This window comes from Folsomia candida, unplaced genomic scaffold (genome assembly GCF_002217175.1).
Source record: "Folsomia candida strain VU population unplaced genomic scaffold, ASM221717v1 Fcan01_Sc006, whole genome shotgun sequence".
Classification (NCBI taxonomy): Eukaryota; Metazoa; Arthropoda; class Collembola; order Entomobryomorpha; family Isotomidae; genus Folsomia; species Folsomia candida.
The window spans coordinates 2,330,172-2,349,415 of NW_019091198.1; the positions used below are offsets into that span (position 1 = coordinate 2,330,172).

The following is a 19,244-nucleotide window of genomic DNA, read 5'->3' on the forward strand; positions in this document are numbered from 1 at the left end:
TCATAACTCCACCGACGGCTTCATGACTATTGAACCAGTGGCGTCCGGTGGATATATCTGCATGACGCGAAAGGGAAGGGTTTACCACCTGTCGGACAAGGTGAGACGTTACCCGAGATTTGATTCCACATACAATATTTACAATTTTTCTTAGGAAATTTCAAGCTAATCTTTACTTTTCAAAACTAAAGGGAAAAAAGAAGAATCTTCCTCACAAGAACTGTCGATTCCAGCAAAAGCCAGCCAATTCTTCCATAATCTATCGAGAGACGTATGGAATCTACTCCCAACCATACTCCAATCAATCGGTCGGACTATTCCTCTCCTTCAGTGAAAAGGGGATAGTTCGTGGGGTTCAGAAGTCCTTCGACACCATCAACTCGAAACAAGACGTTTGGGAGAAATTAGAATTGGCGAGGACGCATCAAAAGACCCGAGATGACGCCCTGGAACGGACGAGTTTTTCCCAAAATGCGAAATACGATTCGGGTGTGAGGAGATGCATCAGACGTCAAACTCCGGGCCTCTTCTCCCCTCCTCCAATGACTGTGGCCCCTCAACAATCCAAGGTCCCTAAAGGTCGTAAGGCGATGAAGCCATTAAAAGAAATTATTCAAAAATGTATCAAAAGGGTAGGAAATCGACTTGGGCGTAAGGGCGAAAACCTTGCCACCCTTGCTCAGGCAGATATGAAAACCAACAAAGTTCCTACTGACGATCTCAGAATGAAACCTGGAAAAGAGGTTTAACACGCTTTTATACGTCATTTCTCTGGCTACAGTACCTTTTTTACTCTACTTTTGCATGCAACTTTACTGATTTCAAGTCCAGATTTTACATGAGACACATGTCAGACACTTTTATGTCATCTGTATTTCGCACATCGTCTCCGCCTTGCTAATTTGTAATGCATCATTTACAACCTATGTACTTACCCTTTGTCGTGCCGAGATTTGCTTATCGTGGCTCCAATAATGAAACCCTATTCTCGGAACGTGTGTCTTAATGGACAACAACTAACCTCGGTGCATGCACCGTACCTAAATACGTGTCAATTTATTCATGGACAATAACAAATCCATTCATCATTATGGACCATATCCGCTCGCTTGTTTTTTAACGACTCTTTTTCAGCTTTTGCTTTCGGTTGAGAGGTTTAAGACTCATCATAACCATTTGAGGAAAGGTTGACAGTGCACAAAGAATTACTTGTAATATTACTGCCCAAGTGCAAAGTGTGTGTGAGGTGACGAGCGATTGAGTCAGGTTCGTATTATACATTAATCAGTTACAATTATTGGTCCCGATATGTTAATGAGACTGAAATTCAACGGAGTTCAACTTTAAGAACTCTGCCAGAAAGTGAACAATTTTCATATTTTTACTTGCAGTTTTATCAAATGAAATGTATAATTTTTACGCGATTATACATAAGTAATTTCTGAGTTTTTGTGGTTAAATGTAAAAAATCTATATAGTATAGTAAAACAGATAATTATATTCACTGGGATAATGTGCAGTACAGTACGCGTAATATAGTGATTGGGTACTGATTTTGTTTATGTAAATCATGATTTGTCATCAACTTCGTAAGATTATGAGGTTATTATAATCATTATATTGATTTTTAATTTTAAAATGATCACCTGTAGCCACGGAATGCGTCAAGTAACGACTGAACTGGGAATGCAACTTTTGTCATTCCAGATTTTTAGAATAAATCGTAATCAACTTTGCATTTGTAGTAAGTGGATTTTATTTCGCACTTATATTTTTTTCATAATTGCCAAATTGACTTGCATTAAGCCTATAGAGCAACACAACTACACAATGTATGCCATCGAATAAAGGCCGTTTTCATGAGAAATGTTTCTCCAACCAACTTATGACAGAGGTGGGTGGACAATTGCATAATCATAAAATCATGTCATACCACTTACACTGTTAATGTCTCATTTTTAAGATGAGCCGAATGCATTGTATTTCATTTGTACTGCTCTAACAAGAAATTTGCTGTCAAAACATATATATCAATAATTGTCCTTATATAATCACTACTTGTACAAGTAAGGTTAAATGGAATACTTGGACTATCACGGAATTATCTGGACGGAATATCTAGCTCAACCGGTAACATTTAGAAATCTGTACTTTACTAATAATGACCAGGCATTCGTTTCATCAATCCCTTAATTTGAAGGCTAGCGACTCATAATTAGTGTTCAAAAACGCGAACAGATTTCACCTCGTTTAAAGAAATACAAGATCAGGGATTTAATTCAACATTGTAATTTTACAACGAGCAAAACTAATACCACCAGCTCACCTATCAAATTACTACATGTTAAATCAGCAATTTTATGTGTCCTTAAATCGCCATTGTCAATTGTTGACAAATTAATACATTGTGTAGATCGTAGAAGGATATTTTGATACGAAAGGCGAGTTTACAAAAAAATTGTGAACCGTTACAAACTTTATCTTTAAACTGAAATCTGTTAGTGTTTGTAAAATGTTCTGCGCTTCAAATTAAGAGATGTGCTAAACATAGATGCTGGAATACTTCGAACTTTAGTAACAATCTTGCTTATTTAGTGCTATTACTACAGCTGAATACTGTTCGAGATACCAAATTTACTGTGAAATACATCATTTTAATATTACGCAGTTTTTTTATTTAAGCGACACATATCTCCATTTTTGAGTCCATACCAATTCAATCTCAGCACACAACTTACTAGATACAGAATATTGCCAACAAAACTGGTATGATATGAAGAAATTGTTGTCGAGAAAGTACGTATTTATATTTTACTAATACCTGTCTTTTATCCTACCTAACTCCTAGCTGTATTAATATTATGTGGCTGTGTCATAAATGCTATTCGTCATTTATTGTGTTCTGGCGTTTTAATTGCTTTCTGATTTCAAATGCTAATTTAAGTCCCAGTTCTGGATGTCTGTCTCTCCCTTGAACCATGTCCTTCACCTGGAAATTTGCATTTATTTAACTACTCATTCAGACCATAATAAACTTGTACACGAAATTAATTCACTCACTTGATCGGAATGAATGACAACGCCGTGATGCTCATTCAACTTTTGTTTAGTTGCTTGAATATCTTCCAACGTGATTCCACGACAGGCGTCATCAATAAGCACGGTGCGGTAGCCCAGTTCTACGGCGTGAAAGGCAGTCGCACCTGAATTAGAGAATGGAAATTCGTGTTAATTTATATAAGCAATTGCATATTCCATGACCACTCTTTCTCCACACTTACCCACACATACGTCATAAGCAAGTCCACAAACATAGCAGTCTGTCACCCCCTTGCTCTCTAATTCTGTGATTAAGGCAGTCTGAGAGAGTTTGAAGTTGTCCCAGAATGCAGAGTACGAGTCGACGTCAGGATTTGTTCCCTTGTAGATAAACGGACTCCCCTCAATTATCTGCGAGATTGTATGAAAAAGAGTAATTTTTTGAAGTACATTTCTGCTCAAATGATTTCCAGATAATTCAATACCTTCAAGTTTTCATGCATTTTAGCACCCCATGAATTTTGTACGCAATGCCTGGGCCATAACCTCTGCTCCATTACCGGCGGCCCTTCAAACGTCACCGTGTCGTACAACTTTGCGTCATCCGGATTTGGAATCTGTGCAGCCAATCATGAAAGAATGAGTACGTGGGCTTACATATTATTTCACACTTACAACTGGCTCCTCACACTTACTTTGCTGCTGAAATGAAGCTTTCTTTGGTTGATATTATCCAGAAATGAAATATGGTTTTCGGGGTGCCAGTCTAGTGTGTAGTAGACAGAGTCAAACTCGACCGAGTCCAATAGGCGATTGATGGGCTCCACTACCTGGAATGGATGACATTATCGGCGTAACAAAACATGGTCTCATTGTCAAAACCAAATCCAATCACTTTCACTCCCGTTTGTCATTAACTCTCTCTTCTCCCCACAAAAAAGTGTGTATGACATTGTCGAGAGTTAAGTGAAAGCAAAGTGAAAGCAATATTTGGTGTGGGTCTCCACACATATGCCTTTTGTGGCATTGTGGTTAACGATATAAAATATTTTGTCGTGGTATAATACACCACGACGATCGAGTCAATGGGAAATCCTAATAATAACGTGACAGCAGAGTAGCATCAATTTGTGATCATGATATATACACACTTATTCTTATTTCGGATACATGTCAAAATGCGTTTGTACGTTGTTCATACCTCTTCCCCATTTTGTTTCGCAGGGCAGTTGGAAATGGACAGAGAGCCGGAGATAAAGTCGTTTTGTACATCCACTACCACCAACGCCGTGATGGGACGAACAATCTAGGAAATAGGGAAAACTTGATTAATTTTCATATGTGGCGTTAATTATCCTTTACGAAAGCATGACGATGATGGATGAAACCACGTATTTACATAATATGCAGTAGGTAGATATGTATGAAGAAGTCAGTGAAATTAAGTGGTAGTAGCCAGTGATACACTGTACGTACATATGTACTCGTACAGTATTCTGTACATACTCAATTGAAGGTCAGTTCCGTGTCTCATGACATTAATCACCAAACAAAAATCAGGTATGTCTGCATTGCGACATGTATGCGAGGCAAATTCACGTATGAATATCCACGCCACACCATGAATGACACAAGTCAACCGGATGTTCTACAAACAATAAAACAAATCCGGCGTGGATACTTTCCTTCCATTATTGTTATGCTACCCAACCTTTCAGCTAATTAATCAGTCAGTGATAAATAAAGGAGGGGAAGAAACGACATAAAAAGGTTGCAGGTTTCTATAATTTGCGGATGTTTCTCCGGTTCAAGGACAACACGAGTCGACCTGACACGACAATACGGAATGAACGACGACTTTTATCAAATTCCCAGCATGTACCTAATAAATACGTACGTGTGTATGCAGAATTATGCAATACTATGCTGGACCAACTTCCCCTTTCCATAATTTGCGTCGTAATTTATATAATGAAGTATTTACATGTGTGTTTCCAGCCCTGGGTTATCATCGTCTTTTATCATTATCGATATTATACTTTGTTATGCCATGATTTGCCTCTAATACATGTGTCGAAGGTGATACGAAGGTGATAATTTAGTACTGCCGACGTCACCAACTACTAAAATCTAAAGGTCAAGTGTTCTATTGTTTGACACAGTGATTAAGTTAATTTGGCATCCCCCTTGCAATGATGACTTGATGGCTGCCAAGTTTCGTCTACTTTATTTAATGGTCAAACTACACAGGTTTGTATGTGATTTGTCGATACACAGACATGCATAATATATTTTTGTAACTTATTTGCTGACATATTTGCACCGGAGGTGGGTAACTGCTATCGGGTGTGGATGGCTTAAATTACTTTTTCCATTTCGTTTCTATTCTTGCCTATGCAGAAGCAAATTTTCTTTTATTCGTGACGATGAAAGTCGGACCGTGGGCCTTCTTTGTGTGAGCTCGTGAAAAGTTGGAGGTGAGAGGAAAGAAAGGAAAGAATTGTTGTAAAAGTTTAGCTAATGGTTGAGGCGGGGTGAGGTTGTCATTATCGTTCACCTTATCTAACGTGCCCCGTAACTAAAAGCCCTTACATCCGAGTACCTGCACTCCCAAGGAAAAATCAGCCACTGATTGGATGAGGTCCGAGTTATATGCATCCTGACATTTCACATAATTAAACCTAATTCCTCGCGAACCCAACTCCGACCTTTGATTTATTACAATGGTCAACACATTTCTTTTGAAATTTGGCGAATGTCGACATTTGAGTTTGGCTTCATTTATGCAGAACTATACAGCACCGCAACCCAATTACAACTTTTGTTTTCTAATCTTGGACACCCATCGTCCTGTCCCAACTAATAGTAGCCTGTACCCAAGAGTATTTTTAGAATAAGACCTTATTCACAGGAAAAGTTGAAATAAATGACAATGGAGAAAGTTGTTGGAAACATGAGAAGAGTGTTCAATGCTCATAAAGTGAAACTATGATTGCCAGTATGTTAGCAACCTACTGAATTGGTTTCTGTCTGGTCAATGGTGCTTCCCCACCACTCCATTCGCCATTAGACGCCAAAGAAAGAGAGAGAAAGTCAGTCACTTGAAGTACGAGTAAGACGAGGAAGGGAAATGTCATGGCCTGTTTGGGATCAATGCTGGGTGCCTGGCACCAAGTGGATGAAATTCTGTGCATTTACAAAACTTGAGCAATAGACTCACACCACGATTCACCCCATGGCCAACTAACTATACTGCTAACTAACTACTACATATGCATGCACGGCGTCGAACTCACTCACTCGACACACAATCACCGTCGGTGAAACTACCTGAGATAAACCCGGATTAAGTGCCGTCCTGATTTCAGGAATCGTGGTGTTGATGATGTGATGTGACTCCTTTACTTAAGACAAACAATGACGCTTTGTTTCTCGGATATGTAGACAATTACAATGAAAGGGCATATATCTCGAAGTCAAGTAAACCAATGGTAAAGGAGTGTGCTTCACATACTTCAAATAGCTCCATTGTTCGGAGAGAAATTCAAATTGAATATACCATGAATTCATATTTGTAATTTATTACGATCAGTCAGATCAATGGCAAGGCACGTGGAGCTTTTCGCAGTTTCGCGTAGCAAGGAAAGACAGTTGAAAGTTGTGCGAAATAAATGCATACTTACTTTTAGTACTAGCCGCCTAATTTACATTATTGCTTATATCTACTCGCCAATTTGCATTCAAACTTTGAGAATACTTGTGATTGTGCAGAAATGAACAACAATGTGTTTATTATTAGAATTGCTGGACGCTTCAGCAAAAGTAAATAATTGTGAGAGAATACTCGAGCAGAAAATACCTTTCACTTTTTGAGCTTGTAGATACCACAATTCTCAGATTCCATGAATACCATCAAATATGACAGCAATCATGATAAGCAAATAAATGTAACATGAACATCAACCGAATACGAGGAACACGCCATTTTTTGTACAAATATTATTGTTGACCTACTCGTCCACCAACTGCTTGCTTCACTTTGAGTGAATATGTATGTATTTAGAAAGCATGGCCAGAATTGTGGTCAGGTCATGAGTTACTTTTCAAACAATGGATTCGTAGTAGCAGTGGAAATAAAAATGACGTCCGGTCTCAAAAATAAAAGTGACATGGGAATGAACGACTTGACCGAAATTCATTATTATTCCTTTCCGCATTGTTTGGCGTTGGAGGAACTTATTTTTGCGACGGTGTCCTCTTTCTCCCTCTTCTGCGAGGAGTGAATGTATGGTGACTACCACGGATGTGTACCTACAAGTACCCAGCTCTTTTGATCAATGAGATCCTTCATTATTTATGGTATTCTGGTGTCATTAGTTGCTTGGAAGGAGTAGGTAGTAGCATGTCGAGGAGAAAAGTACCATGCATGATAACAACAACGTGCATATGCAGTGGCGCAGCTGGATTGAACGGTCATCCAGCAGGAAAATCTTTTAGTGGTATGCACTGAAATTGCTTACATACAAAACACTCATAAGTAAGTGCCATATGCACTCCAAAAAGCTATAGGAAATTTTGCCCACGCTCATTGTAAGTACGCAGCATGAACAAGTGATAAATACATTTTTTCGGCACAATTGTTCGCGTCAAACTCACGGGTCTCTAGCTTAACAAAGGACACCTCTGATTGAATGATTATTAGCAGGAGGCCGGAATAATAGGCAGCACTATCGAAAACTACGAACGTGCTAAATCGAAGTCACGAGAGAGGTGATGGCAACAATTTGGAATTATATATCGGGGTTAATAAATTTTCGTCTCTCTAATGTCCCTCAACTTGAGTACAATGATTTGCTAGAATTTGTGAGGTTTGAATACATTTGCTAGGTGGGCAAAGATAATGAACATACCTTGCGAATCCATTTCTGCCAACATGATTCAAATTCCTTTTCGTCAATTAAACCATCCTATGAACATATGTACAAAACCATCATAAATATAAATTTACAAAAGCACATTGTAGATTACAAAAGTAAAAACTGGGACATTCTGGTCAATAGCTTACATGATTTATGTCGAAGGTATCAAACATCTCCTTTAACGATTTTGGCTCGATGTGATAAGGCTTATCCCGCTCATTGCGAAACAAAGCTCGGCACAACACAGCAAATTCTTGGTAATTTAAACACCCGTCCCTAAAAGCATGTAAAAATGGTGAATATAATGTTAGAAACTGACCCAATGGAAATATAGTAGCAGCCTTAATTAAAGTAGCTGAATTCATCATTATAAATCATGACATGACACCCATGCAATTCACACATCCTTGAAATAATCAGACATTACAATTTTGTGCACTGTCAAAAAGTACAATCAACCCCACATCGTAAAAAACCTAGTTTCTCATCCAACTCTAAAAAAATTAAGGGATTCTATTGTAGTATGTATATATGACATCTGGTTAATTCAAAGCTGCTAAAAAGGAGCAAATACGCCAGCTAAACATGTGTATACGTACGTATGCATTGATTTTAATAGTCAGAATATCGATCAAACATCGTTAAATTACGGATACTACTATAATGTCAATTCTACGGATCAACCCTACAACTTGCTTACTACACAAGAATCATCACGTCTTTCATGTCTGGATTGCATGGAAAAATGAACATGAAGAAATTCTAATCAAAGCGAGGAAGAAGTATGTTCCAAACTTGAGCTTCAATTTCACTGTTTAAGAAACGAGGATAATTTGATACTAATAATAACAATGCTGTCGTACTACTGCGGATGAGATGAATAATGCTGAAGGACAAACAGCACATTTACAAATGAGTAATCAGAAAAGCTATCGAATTAAAGTTTTTTTCGGAAAATGTCATTAAAATTGGAAGCTCCATAAATTGGAATTAGTCTACATACATCTCAAATTACACACAAATGAATGTCAACCGTAATTACAATTGGAAAACCAGTAATTTACTGTGGAGATTCTGAAAAAAAATCTCATTTCCTATTTTCTACTCCACCCATCTGATTTATAATCAAATTTCAACAATCAGACCTTGACAAATGCAAGTTCAAAGTATGAGACAAAAAACTTTTGATTTTTCTATTCTTTATGATTCCCATGCAATCTTAATTGACCTTTCCGAATCTTTCAAATCATGACAGGAAAATTAAAAGCACAAGTTTTTTTGTCATACTACATATGACAAAATATTTGTTTTACTAATTGTAAGTTTCTAAACATCATGACGGGATGAATGATACAAGGATTTTCAATTTCCAGACAATTTTCAATTTATAAAAATGAGCTTTTGCCAAAAAAATCACTGTGTATCTTACCCGTCAGTGTCGAAGGCGAGGAAGCAGTTTTCCATGGGTGTGGTTGGCGTGAAGACGAAGGAGGGGTTGTTGTCGCCAGTAGGAGATGAGGTTCCAGAGGAGGTGGTGGTGGATTGGGACCCGTTCGCCGTGGCCATGTCGACTGGTACTGACCTTCTCACTCCACGCTCACCTCAATTAATACCTCGCCGATGTCCACGTCCACCCCAAAACTCCAAAGACTCAAACTTTCTCCGCAGTCACGACCACAACCAGAAGCTCCGTCTTGCTCTGCTTCTGCTCACCTGGAATAATAAAGGATGCGGAATCAGCAACCCCCGTCACTCCTTTCGCACGGAAGGAGAAAGAAAGACCCTCTTTGAACGTAGGGCTCCAGTACAAAGAACAACTAATTTGGCCTACGTGCGGCATATTTTCACATACCAATCCACACCTTCTTAACTGGCACTCGAGCACGTGAGCTATACGAGAAAAGTTGGTTTATGAAAATAGTGATAATTGAGGGACCGCAGTGTCAAAGGGTTGTCTGTCACGAGGAAAAACCGATTTTTTTGTGTGGAACGTAGAGTAGACTACTTTACTCCAGTGACTCTTGAAGCACACTACCAAATTTGTATGAAACGTTGTGCATCTCGTTGTTGAAGTAGATCCAGTGATCTGCATGGCAAACCCATAAACATGAAAACATGAAACAACGAATAGTCACAGTCACAACATGCAGTCCAACTAAAAACCATGTCCAATCAAGAAAATAATTAGAGTGAATGTGAAGCTAGGTACAAGAGCAACATGCAAATGAACCACATAATGAAATCTCCCCGAAAATTGAGTGCATATACATGTAGTTTATCTCCATAATTAGTAAATACTTGGTATGATACTACTCTAAAACTCAGACGTGTATTCGTTTAATTGCTGTGTTTTTATAAATGTACATACTCATTCAGAGTGTTTCACAAAGAAAACAACTCTAGAAAAAAGGTATGTATGTAAATGATCTATTGAAGACAAGTATCCGAGACTGGCAATAAATAAAATTGTCTGCATGAGACTGGCAATAACAAGAAGCCGATAATCACGTTTCCAACTCAATCACATGTTGTGCATATGGTCAGCAGAATATCCATTAAAAGTAACAAAGTATCAAACGAGTCATAAATTATTATGTTGAGACATGACGACTTTATCGACATGAACACAATATTGATGGACACAATAAAGGATGAGATTGCATGGAAAGCTTACCATCTCACAAGGACTAATTAAACAAGTTTATAAATTCTTCGAGCTCCTCCAATTTTGCAAAATTCCGGTCTCTTTTTAGCCCCAGGATGCATTAGCGTTGGTTTAATTACACCACAAACAAAGAACACAAAGAACACAAAGCACAAACAGCAACTGTTGCAGGAACGCTGCTAAAAATGATTATATTGGTTGGTTAATCCAGCCTCTTATCCTCCTTGTAATTTTAATGACTGCATGGGAACAGATCAACCGAAACGGAAACCAGTTGATTCTTGTAAACTAAAAATATATGAAATACCCGGGTTGGATTTCCCTGGAATAAAAGTACACGATTCGGTTCGGAAGCCGGGTTAATGAGAAATATTATTTCTTATAAACGGTTTGGTTTCTTTGTACATGCACTTTCTTGCTTAAATGAGGTTGCAAATTTCAAAAAACGTGTGCGAGTAAATTTTTTATTAGGATATTGTATAGATAAATTTAACGTGACTGCTAATTGCTGTTTACTACGCTTTCTGATAATAAACAATAATCTCAGAAAAGTGCAGAACAAATATAGAAAACATGTGAAATTTGTAGCAAATGAACAGTTGCAATTTATTAAAGAAAATTTATAAATTATAATAAAGTATAGCAACAAAAGTTGGTACTTATCGATTTATTCTTCACCGAGATATGCTGTACAACATTCATCGTCATTTTAGGACAAGTTCTAAATCTGGTCTACAGTTCGTCTCTATGAATTTCATGGCGTTTTTTAGTTTCATGCACAGTAAATGATATTATTATTATAATTATTACCGCTGCTTTCATATAACTACTGATAAGATAGACATTTAGAGAGTATTAATATTATTATTATTATTATTATCTTGTCCGGTATTTTTATAATCGGAAGGATAAATCTACGATTTTTCATAATATTTTAATGCTTTTCATTATAGCATTTCTGTTTACCGGATATCATAGTTGTGTCGTCATTTTTTATCAATTTGAATGGAGGCTGTAACAGCACGGTTCCTTCATCAAATTGAAACTACGTCTATCTCAAAAAGTCAAAAGAAAATAGAATTGAAATTCTCATCTTGTCGTCTACTTAAGCCTACTGGAATCTTCTTGTTCACCCATCTCAAAAGTGTTCTGCCAGCAAATCACACATCTGCTTTGAAACAGTATCCTTGCTTGCGCGGACTGTCATACGGTACATCTGAAAAGTGACAATTAAGAGAACAACTTGAAACACGAGTTACCTTTTTTGAATGTATGCATTATCACGTAGCGTGTGTTTTATATTTTCGTACCCCGGCTTGACGATTCGGTTCAAGTCTAAGAAGACAGCCAATCTGCTGATTTCTAGTGTGCAGAATGGCAGCGCACACAAAATTGTCAGGGTTGGGATCAATTCCTAAAGGACGAATAGTGTTCGTTAGACTTTCAGGTTTTGTTGAAAAATTGGCACTATAACTGGAAAATAATGAGTAATTTATTTTTGATTTACCTTTTAAAAGCTGCATCCCGAAACCAGATAGTTTTGCACCATTTGCATTTGAGTCCATGGGATGGGCTGCTTTGAAGATACTTTGTGTTTCTTGCTGTGGCCTGCATTGTTGCGTATTACATGGTTAAGTGAACAAGAAATCTTACACATGTGCCGGAATTGTAAATATTGAGAAGCTTACCCCCCGAGATTTTTCCACCGAGAGAAAAATGTCTCGCCATTCATATCAGTGGCTTCGAAGAATTTGTTAATAGTTACCGGCAACTTGAGATTCAACTTTTGCTGCGTGTTATTGTAAAGAAACGTAACTACCAGACTAGGGTACTCTATAATCATTCAATAGTCATTCGTTAATTCATATATATTTATATATGCATTCCCGATACAGGTTATTCCATTAATTAATATTTAATATCTAAAGACTTTGTAATCTAACCTTTAAAGTCCTCCAGACATTCTATATTAATCGTTTGTTGAACTTGTGCACCCGCAACGATTGTGGATTCCACTGGCTTCACTTGCACAGTGAGTCTGGTCGCTAAATCTCCTAGTGCGGCAACAGTAGGATTAAACCCCTGCGACAAATAAAAAAACGTAATTGTAATTAAAAGTGGTGTACTTCATAGTGGAAATATTAAACATGATCCTATTATTGCTAACATTAAGCGAGAAATCAGATTTATTCCCATAGAACAAAGTCATCCTTCCAAGGTTTAGGCGATACTCGGCTTTGACCCCAATTTGCAATATATCGTTTTCATAAAGTATCCCGTTATTCTTCCATGAGAGTTTGCTTAAATTATCAACGGGAGCTGTTCCGCCGCCCAGATTGTTCTGATGGCCAACAGCATTGTTCATTAGACCGGCTCCGCTTTGTGACTGGGATGAGTACATGTCTCCTAAAACATCAACTAACAGATCTGTCTGCCCATTTTGGTGTGCCGTGGGTTCGGCGTGATGATGCCTCTCCGTTGTAGAGGAAGTTGACGCTTGTGAAGTGTCCTTGTTGGGATCGATTGGTTCAACGGTTCGACCTGGTTTCTTCTTTTTGAGAATGGCCAATATTGAGGATTCTCTCTCAGGGAACGGGGGCATCTCTTCCAACACGGTAGCCTAATTGGATCACACAACATTGTAATAAATTGCAATAAATTTGTTATACAATATTCTAGAATTATAATTCTAAAATATATGTAAAATTATGGATTGTCGGTGCTTACAAGGACATCTGTGGAAGCGACAATGCTCAACTTAAGATATTCTGATGCTCTCTGTTGGAGTTCAGCATCGGAAGATCGAATGTTGCTATCTTGTTTGAAAACTTCTTGAATCTGGCCTTTTATTTCAGGGAAGAGGTTGACGAATTTTATGTAGGTTGACAAAAGAAGTGCTCGCGTGGCTACGGAACACAGATGATATTTGGAATGAAGGAGGTTAAACTGCACAATGGGTGCCGATCGTGGATCTCCAGCAATAAGGTTGCCAAATTCTCCTAAAATGTAGCCTCCGACTTTCACCATGTTTTCGTGACAAGCAGGTGCTTGCAGAGCTTCAAAGACTGTTTTCGCGGCATATCCTTAAAAAAATTAACATTTTAGTCATTAACGAATTCACATTTCACTGATTCTCAGTGTTAAAATAGGTACCTTGAACATCCTCTCGATTGACAACTATTTGGATAACGCGATACCAAACTTCCTCAGAAACTAAAATAAGATTAAACTTGACTCTACATTTGCAAATAATTTGTACTATAGTACCAATTGTTTCTTGACTTACCGTGGTCCCCTGCCATTCTGATAAGGTTAAGGATGACGTCGACATACCAGGAATAGTCAGTGGCATATTTTTCCGCCAAGATGGCGACCTTTAGAACCATTTCTTCCCTAAGAAAGAAGTAAGAACATTCACTTTTAGGCGATAGACAGCTGATGTGTCTGGAGTTCATTGACTCTTTTGCATCCACAGAGCCCTGACTGAGTCACCCGGTCATCACTCCACTCAGAATTTTATCAACACAAGAGAACACTCACTCCGTCCAAAATTGGAATAGTTTTATTGTTGTTTACTATTTTAATTATTGTAATTAGTTTTACAATGTTATCAAAATTAGCAAGTAGTTCGCCACCAACTAAGAAAGTGCGTTTAACAGTGCGTGCGCCACAACCAGGCCGTTCAATTAGAATTTTTGAGGAAGACGAACAAGGAGAGCTCACAGAAATTGAAGGTAAGGTTCAATTAATCTATGTGTAATTGTTATGTAATAATACATACCAAAATGGTCCATAGATTGCTCACCATTCAACTCTCAAGCAAACAATAGCACTACCACCACTCGCTTCCCTTGGAAATCAACCAGCGTCGTTGTTCCTCCTCCTCCTCCAGAAGAAGTTTGGGTTCCACCCACCAAGTCAACCATGCCAGAGTTTATCTTCAATCATGTGAAAGAATATCTGGCCAATACCAACGGATGGGATGGAGAAGATCGATATATGAAAACGTCTGGTGCCATGAAAATACTACTCCATTCTGGAGACACTTTGCAAGTCACGAAGGAGGGAAGGAAAGTGTGCGAAAAGACTAGAAAGAACAGGGAGAATAATCCGAGTACAAAGAATTCAAATGTGGAACAGACCGAAATTATAGATGTCAAGTTTGCAAGTGGAAGAATAACGTGGGGGGAAAGAAATAGATCTGGGATGTGTCAATTTGACAATTGCTGGAAAATTAAAGGAAGTGAGTGGAAGTGTGATGAACACAATAATGCGATGAACGCTACCCATTTCCTAATTAAAGATGAGGATAATACCACAGCCACCTACTTTCTCTTGTCTTCACAACCACATTCACCCAAATTTACTCATAATTTGGATGGTTGTCTCCAAACGGCGAGGAATTCCAAAACCAAATGGCAGGCTCTCTTGAACTATGAGAACAACGAAAAAATAGGAAAGCGTGCTGCAAGGGCTGAAGATGGTTATGATGACGTTGATGATGATGAGAAACAAAGACAAGAGGAGGAACTGAATCCAAGCTGGAAACTGGTGACAAAGCGTTCGTGGATTGCCCAGGATTTAGAGTCATCCAAAATTTTCAAACAAACGGCCAACATTATCCTCGCTATTATCGCCACACTTAATGTAAATGCAACTAATCAACTACAAATCATTGGAGATCAGTTCTACATAGACAAAGTGGACTGGACCGTTGTGAAGACAATTTTAGAGAGTTGTGGGTTTCGCATTGCATTAGGTAAGATCAATTATTTCCTATTATAATTTTTCTACTATAACAATTCTCTATTTATTATTATTATTATTATTATCATTAGGAGAACCTTCAGAATATGGGACCTTGGTTGAATCTCCATTACTGAAGAAAGAAGACTTGAAATGGAGGGACGGTGATGAATGGATTTACATGAAATATGGAACAATTGGAAGGATTTATGTTGGCACAATAAAACAGCAGACTGCCTCCGGACTTGGACCGATGCCAAAATCATACATTCACTGGCATCATGACCCTTCCGACAAGGGTATCCCGATCTTCCAGTGTGAAGCAGGTGATGATGAGTTCATTAAAAAAGAGACCGCAAAGATGGAAAGTGTGGGGCAGTTGGGGGTTATTCTTTGCAAAATGTTGGGAGGTACCATTGATGAGCACCCCATCCAAATTGATTTCGACAAGTATGAGCATTTTTCTGAATGGGAGACGCACCATTTGGAAAAGATGAAGCAATTAGTTGGATTCTGGACTTCACGAGAATTAGAGTTCACCCCTCCGGTCACCCTGGATATCTCCACCATAAATTGGGACCCCGTTAACAAGTATTTGTTGGCCAAGTGAACTATTTCAGTTAATTTTACACTATATTTTTGTTAAATGAAATCTAATCCTAAATTTTAGTTCAATGTGTAACAACTTTGTCACTACATTTTCTTTGGTTCCTTTCACTCGTTTTAGTTAAATGTGCCACAATGTACAAATTATTGAAGGACTTAATTAATTTTTTAAATTAAAATTTTTTTAAACTTAACAATTCATGATATAAATATATACTCTTACCTAATGGAATAATCCGCAGTTTCCAAGTAATTCAGCATTTCCTGAACAATCTCTTCTGCATTGCTTCTGTCGCACATAGCATACAACAAATCCACGGCTCTCTGTCTCACACTAACGTCTCGCTCGGTCTAGGATATTTAATCAAGATTAAGTTAATTGAGGGAATGGGAAGTTAATTCAAATATTTGTCCAAAAATTTCTGTACACATACCTTTAGAGCATTGATGACCGTTTCCTGGTGTTTTTTAACAGCTTCATGCGAAAATTCTGATGTAGCCAACAAGCACATGGATTCTAATGCCAAATATCTTAAATTCGTTTCTCTGTGGGTGAGGAATTGGCCAAGTTGGTTACATGCTCGGACAAGGAGATTGGGTTCGCTGTCCGAGTGGATTATAAGACTGATGGCTTCAAAAAGTACAGCGTTTTTGGCATTCGAGTGTTGAACCTTTTTAGATTTTGGTGGTTCCTGAGCTTTATTAAGGATTGTCTCTAGACACTCGTTCAGCCTTCCTCTAACACCGGGATCATCTGCTCATTAAAGAAGATTTCGTTTAGTACTCAGACATTTGAAACCCCACGCTGAGAGAGTATTTAATAGTAATAGTAATATTTATCAATACCTGGTGGCGGATAATTCTGCAGCAATCTCAAAAGTTTAACAGATAGCCACGGGGCTGGAACAAAGTAGTAGGTGTAATCTTGTAGGTCTGTGTAACTAGATGTTACAATCTAGACAAGCAAAAATATTGAGTGGTTTCAACTCTTTCACATTTTTTGTCATAATAAGAATTATCTCATATCGTGTTAATTACTCGGCTAAGTCGAGAAACGGCAAGAGAAACGCAACCCTTGTATTCGTCCGGAGAGCGTTTGACAAGTGCTTCGATTAAGGAGGAAGCCGCAGTGACGACGCCCATGTGTTGGTCGTTGAGCAGATGAATGATTCTTGAATTTGAATGATCCGGATCTAAAGCAGAATTAGGTTCAATGTTAGAAATATTTTAGATAAATAAGCGGAAACTTGTATTCAGCTAATGTCAGTTATTCGTTAAAAAAATCAGATACGATTTATGTATGTATTTATCGGTAATTTATACGAACTTGTCCACTCTCCACTGGGTATTATATCGGGGTGAATTCTAAAAAGTCTCAATAAGCATAAAGCTGCAGATTGTTTCACTACATCTATTGTCTCCCTGAAATGCAAGAGTTACAAATTATGTCACATTTACTTTCTCCTATGACGAGGCATAAACATTTTAAACGTACCCAGAGACTAGTAAACGTGGAATGTCGGTGGAAAAGGCTTCGGCCATCTCTCTACTTCCAATATTAGCGATACATTGTAAAGCTAGGTTAACATGCACAGGGTTTCGCGCAGTCAGGTCATTCTTGATGCTTTGAATGATTAGCCGTATCAAGTCGCTGTTTGTATTAACCAATACAGAAATAAACAAGTAGCCCTGGAACAAGAATAATCAATGAAACAATTAAATTTGATGCAACCCAAGGTTCAAGAATTCTCAGGGATCAATATTAATCAACATACAATTTGTTTCTCCGTATACTTATTGGAGGAAAGTAGGTTGACAGCTTCCATGTGGCCAAAGTCGATATCATGACCGAGTAAAAAGATGAAAAGCAACTTGCACACATATTTCTTCTTTTGATACCCGTCCAATGTCTTATCTCCCTTGAATTTGCTTCGGATATTGGCTAATTCCTTGTTTATTCGTTTTATCTCGGCCTCCTTGCTTTTACCTGAAATGAAACAACATTTTTTTACTCTTTGGTGTTTCAAAGTATCTTCCTTCACATCACACATTGCATCAATTTTGACATATTGAAGCATATGTCTAATTATTTATACATCTCTATTTTCAGTGTTTCTCAAGAATACAAGTGCTATTCAGATTCTCCATCACCATTAACTAACTCACTCTATAAATTCTTAGTAGTCCAACAATAAAAACGCCTACTAATTTCATTATTACTTACATATATCCTCAACTTTATACACTATAATTGCTCTGCTCGTAAGTACAAGTAAATTTCCTTAGTAAATTCAACGGCACAACCTGCTGTGACACTGATTGACAGAGGTGTTGTTGATATTGACATTGCATTTTGGATATATCTCTGCTAATCAAGAATAGGTGGGCGTTAACATAACATCCTGCCTGCCTCCAGTGGGGCCATTGATATGCAAATAACTTGGCACTAATCATGGCGTATGTATTGACAAGCCGGACGACGCTCTCGCCCCCGTTTTAGAAGCCAACAGCTTGTTTATTTTTGGGGGGCGTGGTGAAACAACTTACAATTTCTGATGTCCGAGATGAAAACGGCGAGTCCTCGCATGCCATCCCCCCGTGCAGCCGGCATTTTGACGAACCCAGTCCCTCACCCCTTTTCCGGTCAAGCACGTCACTTGGTGTAGGGCGTCACCGACGAGATGGCACGTTGACGGGTCAGAGTTCGTGTGGGATAGGGGCACGAAAACACTGTCGGGTCCTCTCTTTTCTAATGGTTTGAGAGACACAGGGAACACTACTACTAATGCCACCAACTAAATAACTACTGTCCTCTTCTTGGCTGCTGATGCTGTCATTATTACAAGTTAGTTAGTTGGGCTGTGCGGTGAATCCTCCTTATCAGACAGAGCCACATTTGGTTCAACTTTACTCACCATCCCAGCCCATTCGTCCACCTAAAAGAATCGAAAACCACCACCGCCACCACTGCTCCTATAATAATACTACCACCAGAAAACCACCACCGTGCCGTGGAGGAGTGTATAAAGCTGCTAATTCTCTCCGTATGGAGGGGGCTCGAGGAAAAGTGACACCTTTCTCCCTGCTTTCACTCGGCTCCCTTAAGTCAGCACGGCCTCGTGGTCATTTACCTTTCTGGAGGGTATCCTCCAGTGAAAGAGGACCACCTTAGGGTGTCTACTAAAATTATATTTGGCCAAATTTGCGGATTTCTTGCCACCCTTGGGCAACTGGGTAATTGTGGGTGCGCGAATCTCCCCTCGTATCAT

The 19,244-nt window shown here is 38.5% G+C and overlaps 2 protein-coding genes across 3 annotated transcripts; both read right to left on the reverse strand.

Annotated features, from left to right (window-relative positions):
- Positions 1–1,737: 1,737 nt before the first annotated feature.
- LOC110850865 (nicotinamidase) lies at positions 1,738–9,998 on the reverse strand. Of its 2 annotated transcripts, none has more exons than XM_035853350.1 (10): positions 9,821–9,998; positions 9,388–9,671; positions 8,105–8,234; positions 7,950–8,006; positions 4,241–4,345; positions 3,735–3,869; positions 3,525–3,656; positions 3,282–3,450; positions 3,061–3,203; positions 1,738–2,989 (listed from the first exon to the last, which is right to left on the reverse strand). In XM_035853350.1, the coding sequence occupies exons 2-10, from the start codon at positions 9,522–9,524 to the stop codon at positions 2,882–2,884; spliced, it is 1,116 nt and encodes a 371-aa protein (XP_035709243.1). In that variant the 5' UTR covers positions 9,525–9,671; positions 9,821–9,998; the 3' UTR covers positions 1,738–2,881. The 2 variants fall into 2 exon arrangements, with proteins under 2 accessions (XP_035709243.1, XP_021954149.1); XM_022098457.2 differs by having other exon boundaries at positions 9,811–9,998.
- A 1,201-nt stretch (positions 9,999–11,199) lies between these two features.
- LOC110850808 (AP-2 complex subunit alpha) lies at positions 11,200–18,893 on the reverse strand. Its single transcript, XM_022098378.2, has 17 exons — positions 18,523–18,893; positions 17,751–17,962; positions 17,471–17,664; positions 17,303–17,397; positions 17,014–17,168; positions 16,822–16,930; positions 16,410–16,729; positions 16,199–16,326; positions 13,910–14,016; positions 13,777–13,836; positions 13,351–13,706; positions 12,791–13,243; positions 12,567–12,705; positions 12,312–12,456; positions 12,131–12,231; positions 11,934–12,037; positions 11,200–11,839 (listed from the first exon to the last, which is right to left on the reverse strand). The coding sequence occupies exons 1-17, from the start codon at positions 18,584–18,586 to the stop codon at positions 11,762–11,764; spliced, it is 2,820 nt and encodes a 939-aa protein (XP_021954070.1). The 5' UTR covers positions 18,587–18,893; the 3' UTR covers positions 11,200–11,761.
- Between the last annotated feature and the right edge of the window lie 351 nt (positions 18,894–19,244).